Source organism: Palaemon carinicauda, chromosome 20 (assembly GCF_036898095.1).
Source record: "Palaemon carinicauda isolate YSFRI2023 chromosome 20, ASM3689809v2, whole genome shotgun sequence".
NCBI classification, from domain to species: domain Eukaryota; kingdom Metazoa; phylum Arthropoda; class Malacostraca; order Decapoda; family Palaemonidae; genus Palaemon; species Palaemon carinicauda.
This window is the reverse complement of record NC_090744.1, coordinates 100,860,788-100,878,977: the sequence shown is the minus strand read 5'-3', so window position 1 is coordinate 100,878,977 and position 18,190 is coordinate 100,860,788. Positions and strand designations below refer to the sequence as shown.

Here is an 18,190-nt window from a genome sequence, read left to right as displayed (position 1 = left end):
GCAAAAAAAAAAAAAAATATACTTACGACGCACCGAAAAACACTAAAAGGTCCGCAAGTGCGCCGAAGTTTTTTAAGGCCTTATATTTTTAACAATTTTACATTCATTAGTGTAACAAAATTACTTTTTTATTTAATTTACTTTTTTTAATGGTCCCAGACAATAATGGATATTATATTCTAATCTAATGCTTAAATGTTAATGCAAGCTCCAATGAAGGATAGGTTAGTTACCCCTGTGCTTTATCCGATTATGTCATTTTACTTTCATTATCGTTAGATCAGTCTTTCGTTAAATTTTTATCAATGGTAACGACACTAAACAATACTGGATAAAATATCGTTTTATAATTTTATGTTTACGTAAGCCGTGCGACAAAGCGCGTCATACGGCTCACTTGAATGATAGGTTAGTTACCCCTTATCTCGAAGTCCCATGTGATAAGAAGGAAAATAATAGAATTACAGCAGCCGTACGAAGGAGAAAAGATGATGATGATAGGAAACGTGCTGTTTAAGAAAGAAGGAATAGAAAAAAAATTAAAGAATATATTTATCAGATGTGGAAAAAAAAAGAGAATAGAAAATAAAAGAATTAGAATTAAAAAGAAAACCAAAGGAGGTGCCGATGGAAAGGCGAATCGCTCCGCCCAACAACTGAATGAAATGGACTGAAGTTTGTTTACAACTTACGACGATATCAAATACTATCAATATACGACGACAACAACGATTACGAATATACGCAGGAGCCTGCGTTGGAAATAGTAACTCGTTGCGTTTATTACAAAGGTTCTGTAAGTTCTTATATTGTCTTGTATCTGTTTAATTATGGTAATAATTGTTAAAGTGGCAGACTGCATTACAGACAAGTTTCTGCTATACTGTATTTATAATTTACCTTTTCATGACAGAGATATGTTTTGAGGTAAAATTATAATCTGGTCAGGGAAATGGTTTTCAATAGAAAATACATTTTTTTTTCTTGTAGAAAAAAATATTGATCTTCATGAAGAAGAGGTTTGTTTTACCATTAGGTTTTCTCCAGTATATTTTCCCCACCCTAATCCTTATAACCAAATGGGTTGACCCCATTATCGGCGGATATAATTGGGTGTATCTCACTAACTATCATTAGCCCCATAAACAAATTTCATTTTCGAAGAAAACTGTAATTTTCCTTTAGAAATAACAGTATTTTCATTAGAAAATGTTCCCTTGACCAGAATTATAATACTGTTTTTGATTACTGCCCTTAAATATGACTAGCAAGTAATCCATACACTATTGCATGCATCTTAATCTTTAGGCAGGTAATATCGTAATACTTTCTTAAGACTTGTCCAGTTGATTTTCTCAATGGGAAAAAAATTATCTTGGTCTAAAATACAATATTATGAAAGGGGTGTATGTATGATAGCGGCCACCTACTGCAGTGTAAGGGGGCCGTTAGGTAAGGACACAGCTTGTTGGTTAGGTTAAGGGGGGAAAGTTTAGGTTAGTTGATGTCCATTTTTAATGAAGGTGTGAGGAACTGGCCGCTGATATACAAAGGCGTCTAATAAAGTTATTCTTAAGTTTAATGGGCAAGTTTGAAATTTTCAAGGATAATACAACTTCGCAGAATAGGTTAGAAAGGGTTTTAGATGATTTTTCAAAGTTTTGGTATAATCTACTTCTACGTAATATGAGTACTTCTGTGAATTATGACAACTTTTATGTACTTCGACTACTTTTGTGTACTACGAGTAAGAACACAGTAGCCCTTCCTAAGAAAAAAGACGCCCCTCTGTAGTTTAAACGTGAGGGTTCAATGTCTATTAGTGACGTTTCAGTAATATTGGATAGTGCATAGTAAAGACTTACCCCAGTCTCTTTCATATCATGCATTTATGTTAGTTGAAGAAAGCTGAAGATAATATAACCACTTTCATATCTAGTTTATAGGCTTATTAGGTCACAAAAATTAAAATAGGTTTGTAAGTTATAGTTCCTGTAGGCTTTAAAATGTAATTCGTAAGTTTTTTTTTCTTATCCACTGATTTAAGTTGATGTCTCAATTCAGGTAACCAAATATAGCTGAAGATTTTGTTTTATTTTCTCACATATTGCTGCATGCATTATAAGCAAAACAAAAAAAAGTTATTTTTAAAAAATCTAGGTCTTGTAGTATATGAGAGTGGAGTTTTCTGTAAATACAGTATTCAGAAGTATTATAATATAAGCTACGGTACAGTAGATAGGGTACTGTATTTATTTTCCACATGCCTTATGTCTGTGATTTTATATTAAGTGGTGGAGTGTAGCTTAAGATAATATGTATTATCTATTAAGATCATTTTATTTATTATTTTGTAGATCTAAATTTTTTGTTTCCATTTGCAGAGTATTTTTATACCAGCATCCAAAATGATGCAGTATTTACTAATAACATCCAAAGAAGGAAATGTACAATTCTCTCATTATTTTGTACACACACATCAAAGTGTACGGACAACAAACGAAGCAAGAGTCGTTGGCAAATGCTTGAATAGTGATAGAGATTCCGTAAGTAGCTCTTTAAGAAATCTAATTAAAAAAACATTATCAAAAGTTGCCAATTGTCAATTAAACTGTAAATTTTCTTATGAAAAGCTCTCTGCTGTTGCTCCAGGTGTAATTTTAAATATAGCCTGTATATATAGATACAGTATACTGTATACTGTATATTTTTTGTTCCTACACATATACAAACCTATTATCCTTAGGAATATAGGAATTGTCTTCACTGGAGCTAGAATGGCCTTTGAAATTGTTAATGAAGTAGTTGATGCCAGGTGGCGAGTTCGGGCGAGTAGCCCCAACCAATCTCCTGTCAATGACTCTTCACTTTTGTCTTTGGCTGTAACGAGTACGGTCATACTGTTGTGTCTTATCCAAGGCTGTTTAATCTTTTTATCATACTTTTTAGTTTGAATGGTTGATATTGGATTATTGTGAATAATGGAACATAGCAGAAATAGGATTGTAGCCTGGACACTGCATCAGTTTATGGCTAATCTGGCAATAGAGCCACTCACTCTTCAACAAGGGGACAGATTGTTCACAATTTTTCCCTTTTTCAAGTCTAGATCATAGCCTTCTGTTAGTTCAGGTGTATTCTTTGAAGACCGGGCAGACTAAGTCTTTTCCTGCGTCATTCTTAGCAACACTCATGAAAATGCCAGAGTTGTTAGTCAGATCTGTAGATCTAAGAACTCCCTTACACTGTAGTTGGTCCTAGGAACTCTCTCTTATACTGTAGTTGGTGCAACAAGATCATATCCTTGCGCTTATGGCTGTAAGGTTCTACGGAACAGAGTTTTCTGTGACAACACCTCTCAAGTTGACTCCTATTCCCTTGGACAGACTTCGTGCTCTTTTTGGTTTCTGAGTTGGCTGCCATAGAGACTTCATGCCATGGTCACCCTCCAGTCAGTCGGTAGCCATAACATACTTAAAAAAGTCGACGGATTTTTCAACTCCTGACTCTTGGGAAAAATACAGCAGACTCATGCTGTCTGGTGCACTGTGATCCTTTTCATCAAACCAGCCACAAACTATTGGCCCAACTGGAGCAGAGGGATGCTCTGATGTCATGATTCTCAAACTAAGTGGTTCAGTGATAGTACTGGCACTCCAGAGCACTTCAGTGTGTAGGTCCACGATATTCTTGCCGAGGAGTTACATGCAGGCGGAAATGGATTAGTGAAAATCTTTTTCACAGCACTCCCTGATCCACCTCACAGTCTCCTTCAAGGGCTCTCACTGTTCGAGTGTCCTTGGACAAATCTTCAGGTGTAGCCATGCCTGCAGGATGGGTGAGGTTAAAGATCACCTTGACCTTTCCTAGACTCTGACCATGATCACCTGTATCTTCCATCAGAAGGAACCTTCCATAGACACCAATCAGGACCACCTGCATCTTTCATTAGAGGGAACTTTCCCTCCAAGACCCCAATCAAGACCACCTGGAACCATCTGAAGGCACCTTCCCTAGACTTCAAACAGTGCCACCTGTATCTTCCATCAATAGGATCCTGTGCATCTACAGCTCTTTCAAGGAACCCAACCTATCCAGTTTAGTAAGAGAGGCAGAGAAAAGGTAGAAGTGGATGCCTATGTTGGAGTATCCCTGTTTCTGCTGCGGCCATCAGTAAGGAGATGCCTGATACTACTTTGGGAATCCTGGGAGGGAATGGGGTAAAGATAAGTTAGGAGGTGAGTGTCCTTTGAGATGTTCTTATTACTGTACTTTACCTTTTCTGGACCATTATCCCACCCCTTGCATGTAGACTGACAAAGTTTGTATCTATCCTTCAATAACAACAAATGTCTCAGCATTGTTGCATAGGTGAAGGAATGCTGGAAACGATTGTGCTTCTACAGTCAACTCTCAATTCTTCACTCAAGGGGTTAACTACTGCAGTTCAATTGTTCAGAGGCTACTTTCCTCTTGGTAAGGGTAGAAGAGACTTGAGCTTGCTAGGAGAAGGACACTCTAAAATCAAACCATTGTTTTATAGTGTTGGGTAGTGCCATACCCTCTGTACCACGGTCTTCCACTGTCTTGGGGGTAGAGTTCTCTTACTTGGTTACATTTAGGCATACTATTCTATATTATTTCTCTTCCTCTTATATTTTTGCAGTTTTTATAATTCATATATGAAAGATTTATTTTAATGTTACTGTTCTTAAAATAATTTATTTGTTCATTACTTCTCTTGTAGTTTATTTCCTTTCCTCACTGGGCTATTTTTCCCTGTTGGAGCCCTTGGACTAATAGCATCCTACTTTTCCAACTAGCGTTGTAGCTTAGCAAGTTATAATAATGGAGAAGTCAACTGAGGACTGGAGAACAGTTATCAAACTCTCACTTGAACCATTTTGTACAGCAATCAGGTTTTGTAGTCATGTTTCAGATGAACCTGGTTTTTCCCCCGATAACCATAAGCTGAGTGATATCCTAATCTGTTAGCCTATTTGGTGCAGATTGCTGACTTACACGTCGATCTTCACCAAGAAGCTCTTCTTAGTCACAGATATGGAAGGCTGCTGCTCAGCATTGTCTTTCAACTAAAGAGCCAAACCTCTCCTCCTTGTGGGAGTTGCAGCTGTATTCTTGTGAAGAGCTTCTTGTAGTCTTGCCCACCCTTGGACCTCAGGCTAACAGAGTGGGAATCAACACGTATTCCCAAGTCTCTTACTCGTGCCTAATATGAGCTGTTGAGATGATCATCAGACAGAGTTCTGACTCGTAATACTATATTTTTGCTAGTAGTAGTTTTGGCAAAGAGAATAGCCCAGTTGCACAGACTCTTGTTTATCCCAGAGGAGTAGAGGGTTTCTTAGTTTGGGCCCGAGTTTGTAACCAAACTCAAACTCCTCGACACATACTCCAGATGCGAAACCTTATTCATCCTCATGCTTCATGAAGTGTCAGGTGGTAATCAAGGTAAGAGGTTTTTGTTTTTTGTGTAGCTTCTGTTATGCTATCTGAAGAGGACTTGAAAATTTTGGAACTGATAAAGAGGTTTCATGAACACTTTTTTTTGTTTTCGTGAGATAATCATCAAAGAGCATACTCTTCAACCTTTGAAGGGATTGAGGTACCAGCATGGACTAGAGCTCTTGAAGTTAGGAGTATTAATCCCACTTTAGACCCCAAAGAATCTTGCAGTCAGGCATGTGCCAAACAACCTTCACAGCTTTCTTTCTATTCAGTGCCTGTAGTGGCAGCTGTAGTGTTTATGATGTGTTTAATATAAGTCTGGAGGAAAGGTAGAGTGACTTGCTCTTCTGCTTATTTCCATTCCCCTCACTTGGCAATAAAGCATTCATACAGTAACATGATGGTAAGTTACATTTCTTGGGACTATTCTTATTAGAATATATTTATAAGAAGCATTTCTCCCCCATCCTCCCTTTACAAGGGAGAAGATGGTGGAATGAATACCTAACCATTGGCCATCTTGCACAAGGTATTTCATTCCAGATTGCATCTCGCCTACTTGGGCGAAAGTTAACTTCATCGACCGATACCTCGAATACCAGGTATACAGTGTAATCAAGTACTGGCCAGGACCTAGTAGCCTACTCATCTCTAGGATAGACTGATAGGAGATTATGGGGGTCATCTACCTCGCTACCATATGAGACCAGGAAAAAATAGAACCAGCCAGTTTGGTTCTAGAGGGACTTCCTACCCACAAATAAGCAAATCGTCATTTTAAAGGACGAAAGTTTTGTATAAGAGTAGGAACAAATAATAAATTTTAAAAGTATTGTAATTTTCTTCCTCCTTGTTATACTAACCATAGTATTTTATAGATAAACTTCCCACCTCGACTACCACGTTCAGTCCTGAGTTGAAGGTCAAAAGTGAAGAATCTTTGACAGGAGTGGGCAGAATGATTTGCTTGCACTTGCCACTTATTTTTCTCTATATCAGTGTGGGTTTCTTCTCTGCTGAAGACAATTCCCATATTTTGAAGGACTCGTGTTTGCAAAGAAAGGAAAATTAATTCTTTTTTCCTGTATGTATTTTATATACAGGTATACAGTGTACTGTACTGCATATGCGGTATTTATATTTTAAAATACAGTACTGTACAGTAATACCTCTATTATCTAGGTTCAACATACACTGGTTTCGATTTTGTCATAGGTACCTGGTTCTTATAAAATGAAAGGAGATTTTAAGTACTTTTTTATGTTCAATATATGTATAGGGAACTTCTAATTAAATTAAAGGGCAAAAATCTGACAAAGTCAAACATCGACTTTTGTAGTATCATGGAAATAATTAGTGTGCGTGTGTGCACACAAAAACAACAAATGCAACTATCTCTAGTTTACTGCAGGACAGAGGCCTCAGACATATCCTTATTCATATCTGTCTGTTGTTGCTAAGGATTTTGGTTGGCACCTAATTGGGGCCAGGGCCCCGACATCAGATAATCTAGGGTCTGTCCCTTAGTTAAGTAATGCCAACTCTAGTATATTCTGCTTGAACACAATATACAAGAGATCCCCTACCTGATAGTAATTCCATGTAATTTCCAGCCTAAACTAAATTACATTTATTCAGAATGTTATGTTTACTTGTGAAATGCATCGTCAAAAAATTTTGTCAAGTAACATAATTTTCATGTAGCTCATAATTAAAATAGTATGTTAAGAAGTGATCTAATTGTTTTTACAGTACTGTAGAAATTATATTTATCTATCTTTTCCAGTGTCATTTTCTGGAAGATGGAGGTTTCACCCTCATTTTTCGATGGTTTGGTCCCTGCCTCTTCATCGTTGCAGCCGACAAGTCAGAAAATGAACTCATGGTGTACGAGTTCCTCAGCCTCTATGTGAATGCTCTCCATAGGTACTTTGGGAAGTTTTCCGAGCGTCACGTTCTTTTCAATATTGATAGACTTCACATGGTGCTGGAGGAAATGGTGGTGGATGGTGAAGTTGTTGAAACTTCTATTAAAAATGCTCTAAGCCCTATCCAGATGCTGGACACAATGTCCAGATAACAGTGCATTGATGAGACAATTGTAGTTTTAATTTTTCATGACTTTGTAATCATGTTTTTCATAAGTACTGCATTCTTGTGTAGCAAATTGTAAATTATTCCCTTTAAGTGATAATAGTTTCCCTCTGGACTTTTTTCTTGATTTTTTCTGTATAAGAAATACATTCTAATTTGTGTGAAAAGTGATCCACTGAAATACTTTGTGTAAATGTCACACAAAAACCTTTTTCCTCCAAATGTATGATAGTTTCATTTCTATCACCATTTTGTAAATTGTTAATATTGATGAGAACTGCCAATTAAGTGTATTTATTTACTTCATATTTACGTACTATTGTTTTTAATAAAGTATATATTTGTTTACTTTGTTTAAAACTGCAATTTACAGTAAAACATACCTAAGTATACCATATTTCGTCATCACTTAGGCAACATTGTTAGCCGTATCCATCCACATCATATGATTGTAAGCAACAACTTCATTCCTAGGTGAACTAAGGAGTTTATATTGTGTAAAGACTAACTGTTTTAATTTATAATCTCTTGAATGATAACACTTCAGTTTACAGTCTTTACAGTTTTATCCAATATCCGATATGCATTGGGATCCACTATGAAGACATCCGTTCTTATAAAATCTACTGAAGAAGTGGAACTTGAGTGTTTAACAATGACTAGTTTCTTAATAGTTTTCACTTGTGCACACTAATTGGGAGCACTATTTACCACTATTGTCATAATGTAGGTTCTTTCGAACTGCATTGTTTTCTACTTTTTAATCTATTCCTTAATGGTTTGATATCTTCTCAATTAGGTATCCAACTACTTGAACTTGCTCCAATTTTAACCTCTTATTCAAGAAAAAAATTATTTAAGCCAGCCATCTGGGTCTAGAAATGTGACCCACTGGTCTCTACCACCAATAAGAGACCCTTGCAAATAAAGAAAACCATATGCACAGACAATAGTTACTACCAAAAATACTCTGCATTTAGCTATTGGTCTTTTAACAGTACTGTACAGCATTAAGACCATTATATTTAAAAAGCCAGTTCTCCACGCTAAGTCAAATAATATGAGAGCTTGAAATGGTAACTTGATTTAACCTTGATTCTAAAAGTTACGAAAGTCTAACATTGAAAACACTAAAATTCTTAGCAAGGCAAATTTAAGGATAATGGAATTACTTTATAAGAGAAGTACCATAATACTGTAAATTGAAGTAATATAAAATGCTGGTAAATCTTCAAAAGTCCTACCACAGGACAATAAGTGAGTCGTTATAAAACCAAAGTGCACCACTAAGATTGATTGGTTTAGTTCTCCGACATCGAAGGTCATTGACACCAATATCATACATACATACATATACCAAGGCACTTCCCCCAATTTTTGGGGGTAGCCGACATCAAACCAATGAAACAGAAAAGGGGACCTCTCCTCTCTACATTCCTCCCAACAGCCCACCCTCCTCCGTTATCCACCACAGATGAAGCCCCATAATGCAGAGTCCCCTATTGCTCCTACCTCCGCGGTCTTCCAAGGCACCGGAGGAAGCGGCAGAGCCTACCGGAACTGCGTCACAATCGCTCGCCATTCATTCCTATTTCTAGCACGCTCTCACATCTATCCTATCACCCAGAGCTTCCTTCACTTCATCCATCCACCCAAACCTTGGCCTTCCTTTTGTACTTCTCCCATCAACTCTTGCATTCATCACCTTCTTTAGCAGACAGCCATTTTCCATTCTCTCAACATGGCCAAACCACCTCAACATATTCATATCCACTCTAGCTGCTAACTCATTTCCTACACCCGTTCTCACCCTCACTACTTCGTTCCTAACCCTATCTACTCGAGATACACCAGCCATACTCCTTAGACATTTCATCTCAAACATATTCAATTTCTGTCTCTTCGTCACTTTCATTCCCCAAAACTCCGATCCATACATCACAGTTGGTACAATCACTTTCTCACACAGAACTCCCTTTACATTCATGACCACCCCTCTATTTTTTACTACTACCTTAACTGGCCCCAACACTTTGCATCCTTCATTCACTCTCTGACGTACATCTGCTTCCACTCCACCATTTACTGCAACAACAGACCCCAATTACTTAAAACTGATCCACCTCCTCAAGTAACTCTCCATTCAACCTCGCACCACCCTCCCTTCTCATACATCTCATAACCTTACTCTTACCCACATTAACTCTCAACTTCCTTCTCTCACACACCCTTCCAAATTCTGTCACTAATCGTCCAAGCTTCTCTTCCGCGTCTGCAACCAGTAAAGTAGCATCCGCAAACAACAACTGATTTACCTCCCATTCATGGTCATTCTCGTCTACCAGTTTTAATACTCGTCCAAGCACTCGAGCATTCACCACTCCATCGTATTCCTCCGCTAGGCCTATCATGATAGAAAATGGGAGTAGGGTAAACTACACAAAACTCTGGTCGTTTGAGAGGAGGTTCCAGGTAACTCCTATGAAAGTGTTTCGAGGTAAGTCTCTGTGTTGGAACAAACATCCTTTACTACCTTTGTAGAAACTTTTCACTGCTTGCAACAACCTTCCCCAACTCCATATAACCTCATCACATTCCACATTGCTTCCCTATCAACTCTATCATACGCTTTCTCCAGATCCATAAACACAACATACACCTCCTAACCTTTAGCTAAATATTTCTCGCATGTCTGCCTAATTGTAAAAATCTGATTCATACAACCCCTACCTTTTCTAAAACCACCCTGTACTTCTAAGATTGCATTCTCTGTTTTATCCTTAATCCTATTAATCAGTACTCTGACACCAATATCGTTTGTTATAAATAAAGAATAAAAATACAAGTAATGATTCAACAGCATAGAAGAAGATTTGGAATGAAGACAAAGGTAGGCATGTCAGAAAGATAAATTTTCCTGAGATGCTATTTTTGATTATCGGATGCCACTAATATATCTATTAATTATAAGTTATATATTATACAGAGTATATAAATATGTGTGTGTATGTTTATCTCCATTAGGGGCCCAGAGCTCTTCACTGATTGTATCAGTAATAGGAGTTGCAAAAGAAATCTCTAGTATTAGTGCATAGATGACTGTATAATCCAGAGTATAAAGATTTTAGAATTATATAGAAGCCCAAAGGACTGAAAAAATTTTTTGATAACACAATTGTTGGCAAAGTATAAGGCACAGTGGTTGAGTGTATAGAATGGGGAAGGTGTATGCAGTAATGGGCATCAAAGGTAAAAGATGGTGTCACAAAATACCTCTGACTGCAAATTATAAAGGTTTCTAATTGGTTGGCATACTGGATTAAAACGGCAATTAGAAAAATAAACAGCAGTTTGAGTCGAGCGGAAAGAGCTTATTTGTAAGTTTGAGTATTCAGCTGGTAAATAGAAAATTCTCATATACAGTACTTCATATTAAAGGCATGTGCATGTTATAACTTGAACTTGGGAAAGGTACAGATACAAAGCAAATTCATGAGTATACGGGGAAGACTTCATTAAGAATGAGTAGTAGTAGAGACATGTAGTCTTCAAATGCTATATACAACACCGGAGGCAAAGCCTGATGGATAACGAAGACACTAATATTTTTCCTTATTTTAATTTGGAGGTAGCAGGTTGGCCAGGGCACCAGCTGCCCGTCGAGATACTACCACTAGTTATTAGGTCCTTTAACTGGCCAGACAGTATTACATTCGATCCCTATTTCTGGTTACAGCTTATTTTTCCTTTGCCTACACATACAACAAATGGTCTGGCCTATTTTTTCTACATTCTCCTCTCCTCATACACCTTTACCAACCGTGTGTCACACGATCGTACATAAATTATTTTGTATATATTATGCTTGTATCTACGCTCTTCCCTCGCACTAAAAAGAACCAGAGACATGTTGGCGTGTCGCCTATGTAACATTGTCATTTTTTCGAACATGTATTTTCTTGTTGTCTTGAGGTTTTGTATATAAAGGAGAGTGTTCTTTAATAAATATACTCAGTTGATTGCATCCTGCCTTTGAGTTCACAGCCCTCTCGCGGCTCGTCACACACCCGACAACATTGAAATTACTAAACAATTCTTCATTCAAGGGGTTGACTACCACACTATAATGTTCAGTGGCTACTTTCCCCTTGGTAAGGGTAGAAGAGACTTTAACCATGGTCAGCAGCTCTTCTAGGACACTCCAAAATCAAACCATTGTTCTCTAATCTTGGGTAGTGCCATCTCTCTGTACCATGGGCTTCCACTGTCTTGGGGTTGAGTTCTCTTGCTTGAAGGTACACTTGGGCACACTATTCTATCTTATCTTTTAAGGTTTTATAGTTTACATATGAAATGTTTATTTAAATGTTGTTACTCATCTTAAAATATTTTATTCCAATTGTGAGAGTTCTGTGTGAGAAAGTGATTGTACCAACTGTGATGTATGGATCGGAGTTGTGGGGAATGAAAGTGACGGAGAGACAGAAATTGAATGTGTTTGAGATGAAATGTCTAAGGAGTATGGCTGGTGTATCTCGAGTAGATAGGGTTAGGAACGAAGTAGTGAGGGTGAGAACGGGTGTAAGAAATGAGTTAGCAGCTAGAGTGGATCTGAATGTGTTGAGGTGGTTTGGCCATGCTGAGAGAATGGAAAGTGGCTGTCTGCTAAAGAAGGTGATGAATGCAAAAGTTGATGGGAGAAGTACAAGAGGAAGGCCAAGGTTTGGGTGGATGGATGGAGTGAAGGAAGCTCTGGGTGATAGAAGGATAGATGTGAGAGAGGCAAGAGAGCGTGCTAGAAATAGGAATGAATGGCGAGCGATTGTGACGCAGTTCTGGTAGGCTCTGCTGCTTCCTCCGGTGCCTTGGATGACCGTGGAGGTAGCAGCAGTAGGGGACTCAGCGTTATGAAGCTTCATCTGTGGTGGATAATGGGGGAGGGTGGGCTGTGGCACCCTCGGTTGAGTCCCTTGTCAGGCTGGGAGGAACGTAGAGAGGAGAGGTTCCCTTTTTTGTTTCATTTGTTTGATGTCGGCTACCCCCAAAATTGGGGGAAGTGCCCGGGTATATGTGTGTATGTAATAGTTTGTGATATTTTCCAAAACTCTAATGCTTAAAAACTTCTCAAAGATTGTAGGTTATACAGCAGCAAGAATTTGTTTTCGAACTAGATCATATACACATTCACTGCAAAGTTTGCATCTGGCATAATTTTCTTACACAATAACAAACCACTTACTGTACTAGCCATTCATAAATTTCTTGTAGTTCACAGATTTGACAAAAACAGTCCATAAATGGCTTTGGCAATCTTCCAGCTGTAACACTTGTTAAATCATTCAACTTTCATGTTACCATCAGTGCCAAGCAGTTCTTGATGGGAATCATATCTGTGTACTGCAGACTAAATATATCATCTCATCTTAATAAAAAATAGATCAAAATTTTTCAAAAACTCGCATTAAAGCTAATTTTGTCTTCTCATTCATTGAATTCCACAAATACCAACTTGCATTAAAATAGTATGCAACCTAATATACCTAAAGTTTGGTATGTTTCTTTCATATACCGTCTTTTAGAGATTTATGTTCTCTATTACATTGTGAATCAAATATGCACTGTAAGACTGAAAGTTAATAATCTTGTTTATTCTTACTGGCTCAGGTGCCAGCAATACTGTACATGCTATGTCAGTTTTTAGGAATGATCATCAATATATTTGTACCCACACAGTACTGTAAGAACATACAAATAGTCAAATAGTTATCTATGGACGACCAAAAATACTGGAGTATTTCAAAACTGATGACTTGCTACTTCTCAAATGTTAACAATGAACCTATTGAGGCCGTCTCTATTAGAACAGTGGTTGCGTAATATTTACATTAGTTGATCGTTACTTCAGATGATCTATATCGGTCTCATTCATAAATTTGTTCAGCTTTTCAACACAAAAAATCAGTCTCAATTAAAAAGAAGTACAGCATTGTACAGAAAACACGAGGTCCATTCTCAAAAATGATCTCAAGAACTACTACTCACCAAGTGGACTAATATAAAACCATTTAAACAGTCTATAGTTTAATCAATTGACCAGTATTACTCAACATAGTCGAATGGAATGCCAATTTCAAATGCTGATCAAGGTTGTAATGAACTATTTTCTCCTTAACTGTTCTAGGATTACGTGTACACTTGCTAAAATATCTACAATCAACTTGTTTCCATATCATTGTCTGTTCCTGAAAGAAAAAGTAAACATTTATGGGTAAAAATATATCAAAACCAAAGAATTTTAAGCACAATGCTAAAAAATGTACTGTAGTCTCAGCACTTTAGAAACATCATCTAAATTTGTATGATTTTAAATACGTCTGGGCAGCAGTCAAATGTTATCAATTATTAAGTTTGTCATTAATTTAAAAATAAAATTGTAACCAAAGAATAGACTTGCATAAGCTATCCATTATCTCAGAACAAATAAAAAATATTTCTAGTTTGACATTAAAAGTGTTTATACACAAAAAGGATTGAAACTTTACACTGGCAAATTCCTAAGTTTTTCTTTATTACATAACACACTTGAAAATTCCCCTGAAGGATCCCAAAACAATTAGAAAATAATTACCTTCATCAAACATAAATTCATCCTCATACTCCTTGAGGAATTTCTGAGAGCGCTTCTCATCGACAAACAGCTGATAGACTTTTTTCACATCAGGTATTGTAATCTGAAGGAATATAAATATTTAGCACAGATTACAGTACTGTATTCAGGTTCTAAAAGTTTTAGGGTCTAAAAACAATACTTTCTAAATCTAAAAACAACCAAGCACAAAAATAATAAAGATTAAAACACATTCAGATATTAAAAGTGTGAAATTTCAATGTACAATTTAAAATTAGAATTTAATGACAAAATTTATTTCTATACTCACGTGATGTTCATATTGCCTCTTCTCTAGAACTCTGGTTTAATCAACACTCGCCCGTAAAATTTTAAAATTTTCCAATGTTTTTCACTTTAATAATACATACCCTTAACAAAGTAACAGAGCCCTCTACCAATAAGTAGCAGAAAGCCCAGGTTGTTGCCTCAGGAAATATACATTTCAGTTTTGTGACGCAGTTCCGGTAGGCCCTGCTGCTTCCTCCGGTGCCTTAGATGACCGCGGAGGTAGCAGCAGTAGGGGATTCAGCATTGTGAAGCTTCATCTGTGGTGGATAACGGGAGAAGGTGGGCTGTGGCACCCTAGCAGTACCAGCTGGACTCGGTTGAGTCCCTTGTCAGGCTGGGAGGAACGTAGAGAGTAGAGGTCCCCTTTTTATTTTTGTTTCATTTGTTGATGTCGGCTACCCCCAAAAATTGGGGGGAAGTGCCTTGGTATATGTATGTATGTATGTAGTTTTGAAGTCAGGGGAGGAGGGTAGGCATGTACAGTATATGAACATCAAGGGAGTACAGCATAGAAATAAGAAAAATTATCATTAAATCCTAATCATATTGCCAACTCCCACACCCTGTTGAAGGTGGAACGCAACTGAATGAACAAGAGGCATACATTTCAGTACTGTACAAGTAATGCAATAAGGTAAGGTTACAAATCTAGTTTAGATTATTTGTCTACCTTACTTTGATAAACTGTTTAACTTACAGTTTGAAATACAGGATTCCAGATTGTTAAGTAATTGAAAATACAGTACGGTACTGTACAGTGGCTTGGCTTTTCATGATAATGTATTGCGAACCCCTACTTAGTACACCCATGAGCTGCTGGTAAATGCTTTCCAAATGAAAGATTCCTACAAAAATCCAAAAATCAGAGAAGTAGCTGCACTTCTCATATCATGCACCTTCACTCTCAAGCACTGATTATTTTTGTATCAAATTCCTTGTGTGCTTCTGTGATTGCATTTTAATAAGGAATATCTAAACATTTTTTGTTACTGGGCAATTACAAACCCTCAGTCCAAAGAACAAATTTGGGACACTGCATCCAATAAAGCAAATAGAGGCGAGACATTTCAGCAGCTGGCACAGATGGCATTGGATAGGAGTCTGTGGAGAGAATGGCGATATCAGATGCAGGACCCAACCCGGAGAATTCCGGACGGGATTTAGTGAGTGAGTGTGAGCATCCATTACCTTGGTTTGTCCAAATTCAACTATGACTGTTACTGGGCAAATAACTATTTCAACTGAACTATCTACATCCAGTTTAGTGAAGGGATGTGCAAATATTGAGACAGACTTTAAGTCCTAAAAATCCTTTGGACATGAAGGAAGATAGAAGCTAATATATCATATTGTGTTCCTGGATGCCTACCTCAATCGACATCGATTGTACAGTAATTCACTTATGCGTTTAACCGGCACTAAAGCCAGCAAAACACTAGCCTTCACTAAAGTGTAGATGATCCTCTAGTTACTACTTGAGAATCTAGGCCTAACCTATTACTCTAAATCTAGAACTAAGTTGAACTCTGAGCTACCAAAATGAAGTTATTGGTCCTATTCACAACAAAATTAAGGAATTGAGAGTTATACCCCCATATAGCGAAGAAACAGTCTATGCATACTTTGATGAAAAATTGCATTAGATCATACCTTAAAAACTTGATAAGTCAGTTTATTGTAAGATTTCTAGCATGCTAAGACCTATCACCGATCCTGTTTACAGCTGGAATGTTAGGGTTGTGCACCTGCTGAGGTTTATGGCTGAAATGTCAAACACATGTAACAGCACCTACCATGACATATAGAAGTCGCTGTAATGGTACCCCAAGAGGGATTTAATAGCAGAGGGATATTCATGCACTTAATATGAAAATTTATCTTTTATTATCAACTATAATTCCTGACTAAATACAGATAATCAAATGTAATGTTCAAGTCTTTACAGCCTGACTCGTAATGGTAATATAAATCCAAGTGTAAGAAATTACCACACTACAAAAATCAGAGGTGAACAAGAGGCCTCACTTATAAGCGATCGAAAACACAGTTATCCGAAGTGAACAAGATATGTGACCTACCAGCTGTGCTAATACCATAACAATGAAAAAAGTTCGTAAAGAACATCTAAATATGAAAAATCACTTTCTAAATTAAAAATAAATGGTTTTAAAAATGCATGATTTAGAGAGAGATATACTGATCCAGATACCAAACTCTGTCTTCTGCCTCATAATCTAGATGTCATATATAGTGACTAGAATAGAGGAAATACAAAAGATCCAAGATATCTTCCTTTTTTGCCAGAGTAGTAAAGGTACTAACAACCTCAGAGTAAGAAATTACCACACTAAAGTAAACCCGATGATGAATTAGAGGCCAAGAGTGGAAATGAACAAAAATACAAAATCATCTGGAGTGATCATGTGATGCTACCCACCAAGCTGAAAAATCACTTATAAGAAACATTTTTTAAAATTGTTTATCCACTCCTTAAACCAAAAACCCTTATTCAATTGCCAACAGCATCTGGTGTTCCCAGGCAGTCCCCCATCCAAGTACTGACCCGGCCCAGCATTGCTTAACTCGTTGACCAGGCGAGAAGCGCTGATTCAATGTGATAAGGCCGTTCATTTCTCTCAGTAATTCCCCTTGACAGAAATTACTTCCCTCACTCATTATAAATCACGCAAGGCAGCCATTCTGTTAACAGTGTACTATATCCTTAACCCTCCGCAGTGTATACTCTCCATTTCCATAAACACTATGAGACTTTGTACTCCTCACAGGAGATACTTAAACTCAGTGCTTTCCCTATGCGAACACAGTAATCATTAAATGAAAATTCTATAAAAGATAATACAATTTTAGTTGAAAATTCACCAACTCCCTCAGAGTCTTAAAGGATTTATACAATATGCTATGCAAATCACATAAGTAATATGAGACTAATACAGTAATCATTAAATTAAAATTCTATAAAAAATTATACAATTTTAGTTGAAAATTCACCAACTCCCTCAGAGTCTTAAAGGATTTATACAATATGCTATGCAAACCACATAAGTAATAAGAGACTAATGGGAAGCACATACTTTAGCAAGCAGAGGGATATTAGGATCAGAACATCCTGTTCGGTCTTCTGCTTCACAATCTAGCATTTTTATTGACCGACTAGAACTGTGGACCACAAGGGTTTAGTAGCAGAAGGAACTAAAGTAGGTAGAGATTTTGAGGCTCTGTGAGAGGTTTTCAAATATACAGTGGCAGGCCATCAATTGTGTAGCCGGGCAAAGAGGATTATAGCATTCACAGTGGTCATTCCACCTAGCTAAAACCACTTTCCAATGCGCCAAGTTAGGAAGTTCTCCATACATGATGGCATCAATCCAGTGATCCATAGCTATCTATGCCTACAATGGCACCTACATGCTTCATCATGCCTCCATGAGAAATGATGTGGACACTACCCTTCACTAGCTGCCAGCAGCGTTGCCACCTCAATCACACTCAGTGAGTATAAATGCAGTGATGCTACTGTAGTCGCATAGAATTTCCGCTAGCACTTTGTTACGTTTCCAAGCGACACATTATTTTCTTCAGAGTTGACTTAGCAGGAGGACATTAAATTCTAAATTTTGATAGATATACAGTATACTTGAATTCTTATTA

At 37.3% G+C, this 18,190-nt stretch overlaps 2 protein-coding genes across 2 annotated transcripts in view; one reads left to right on the top strand and one right to left on the bottom strand.

Annotated features, from left to right (window-relative positions):
- The first annotated feature begins 618 nt into the window (after nt 1–618).
- On the top strand, nt 619–8,861 carry LOC137659558 (AP-4 complex subunit sigma-1-like). The gene is made up of 3 exons (XM_068394423.1): nt 619–796; nt 2,385–2,546; nt 7,256–8,861. Exons 2-3 carry the CDS (start codon nt 2,409–2,411, stop codon nt 7,547–7,549), a joined length of 432 nt encoding a protein of 143 aa, XP_068250524.1. The 5' UTR covers nt 619–796; nt 2,385–2,408; the 3' UTR covers nt 7,550–8,861.
- A 4,766-nt stretch (nt 8,862–13,627) lies between these two features.
- Nucleotides 13,628–18,190, bottom strand: part of LOC137614340 (ruvB-like 2) — a 52,985-nt gene continuing 48,422 nt past the window's right edge. The window contains exons 10-11 of the mRNA XM_068344110.1: nt 14,192–14,294; nt 13,628–13,805 (exon numbers count right to left, since the gene is read on the bottom strand). Of these exons, the coding sequence (XP_068200211.1) occupies nt 13,777–13,805; nt 14,192–14,294 (132 nt within the window). The 3' untranslated portion in view covers nt 13,628–13,776. The remainder of the gene's footprint in view (nt 13,806–14,191; nt 14,295–18,190) is intronic.

Coding starts and splice junctions, on each gene's coding strand:
- LOC137659558 (XM_068394423.1), top strand. CDS start 2,409: ATGATGCAGTATTTACTAATAACATCCAAAGAAGGAAATGTACAATTC. Junction 2,547..7,255: donor TGAATAGTGATAGAGATTCC/GTAAGTAGCTCT, acceptor TATCTTTTCCAG/TGTCATTTTCTGGAAGATGG.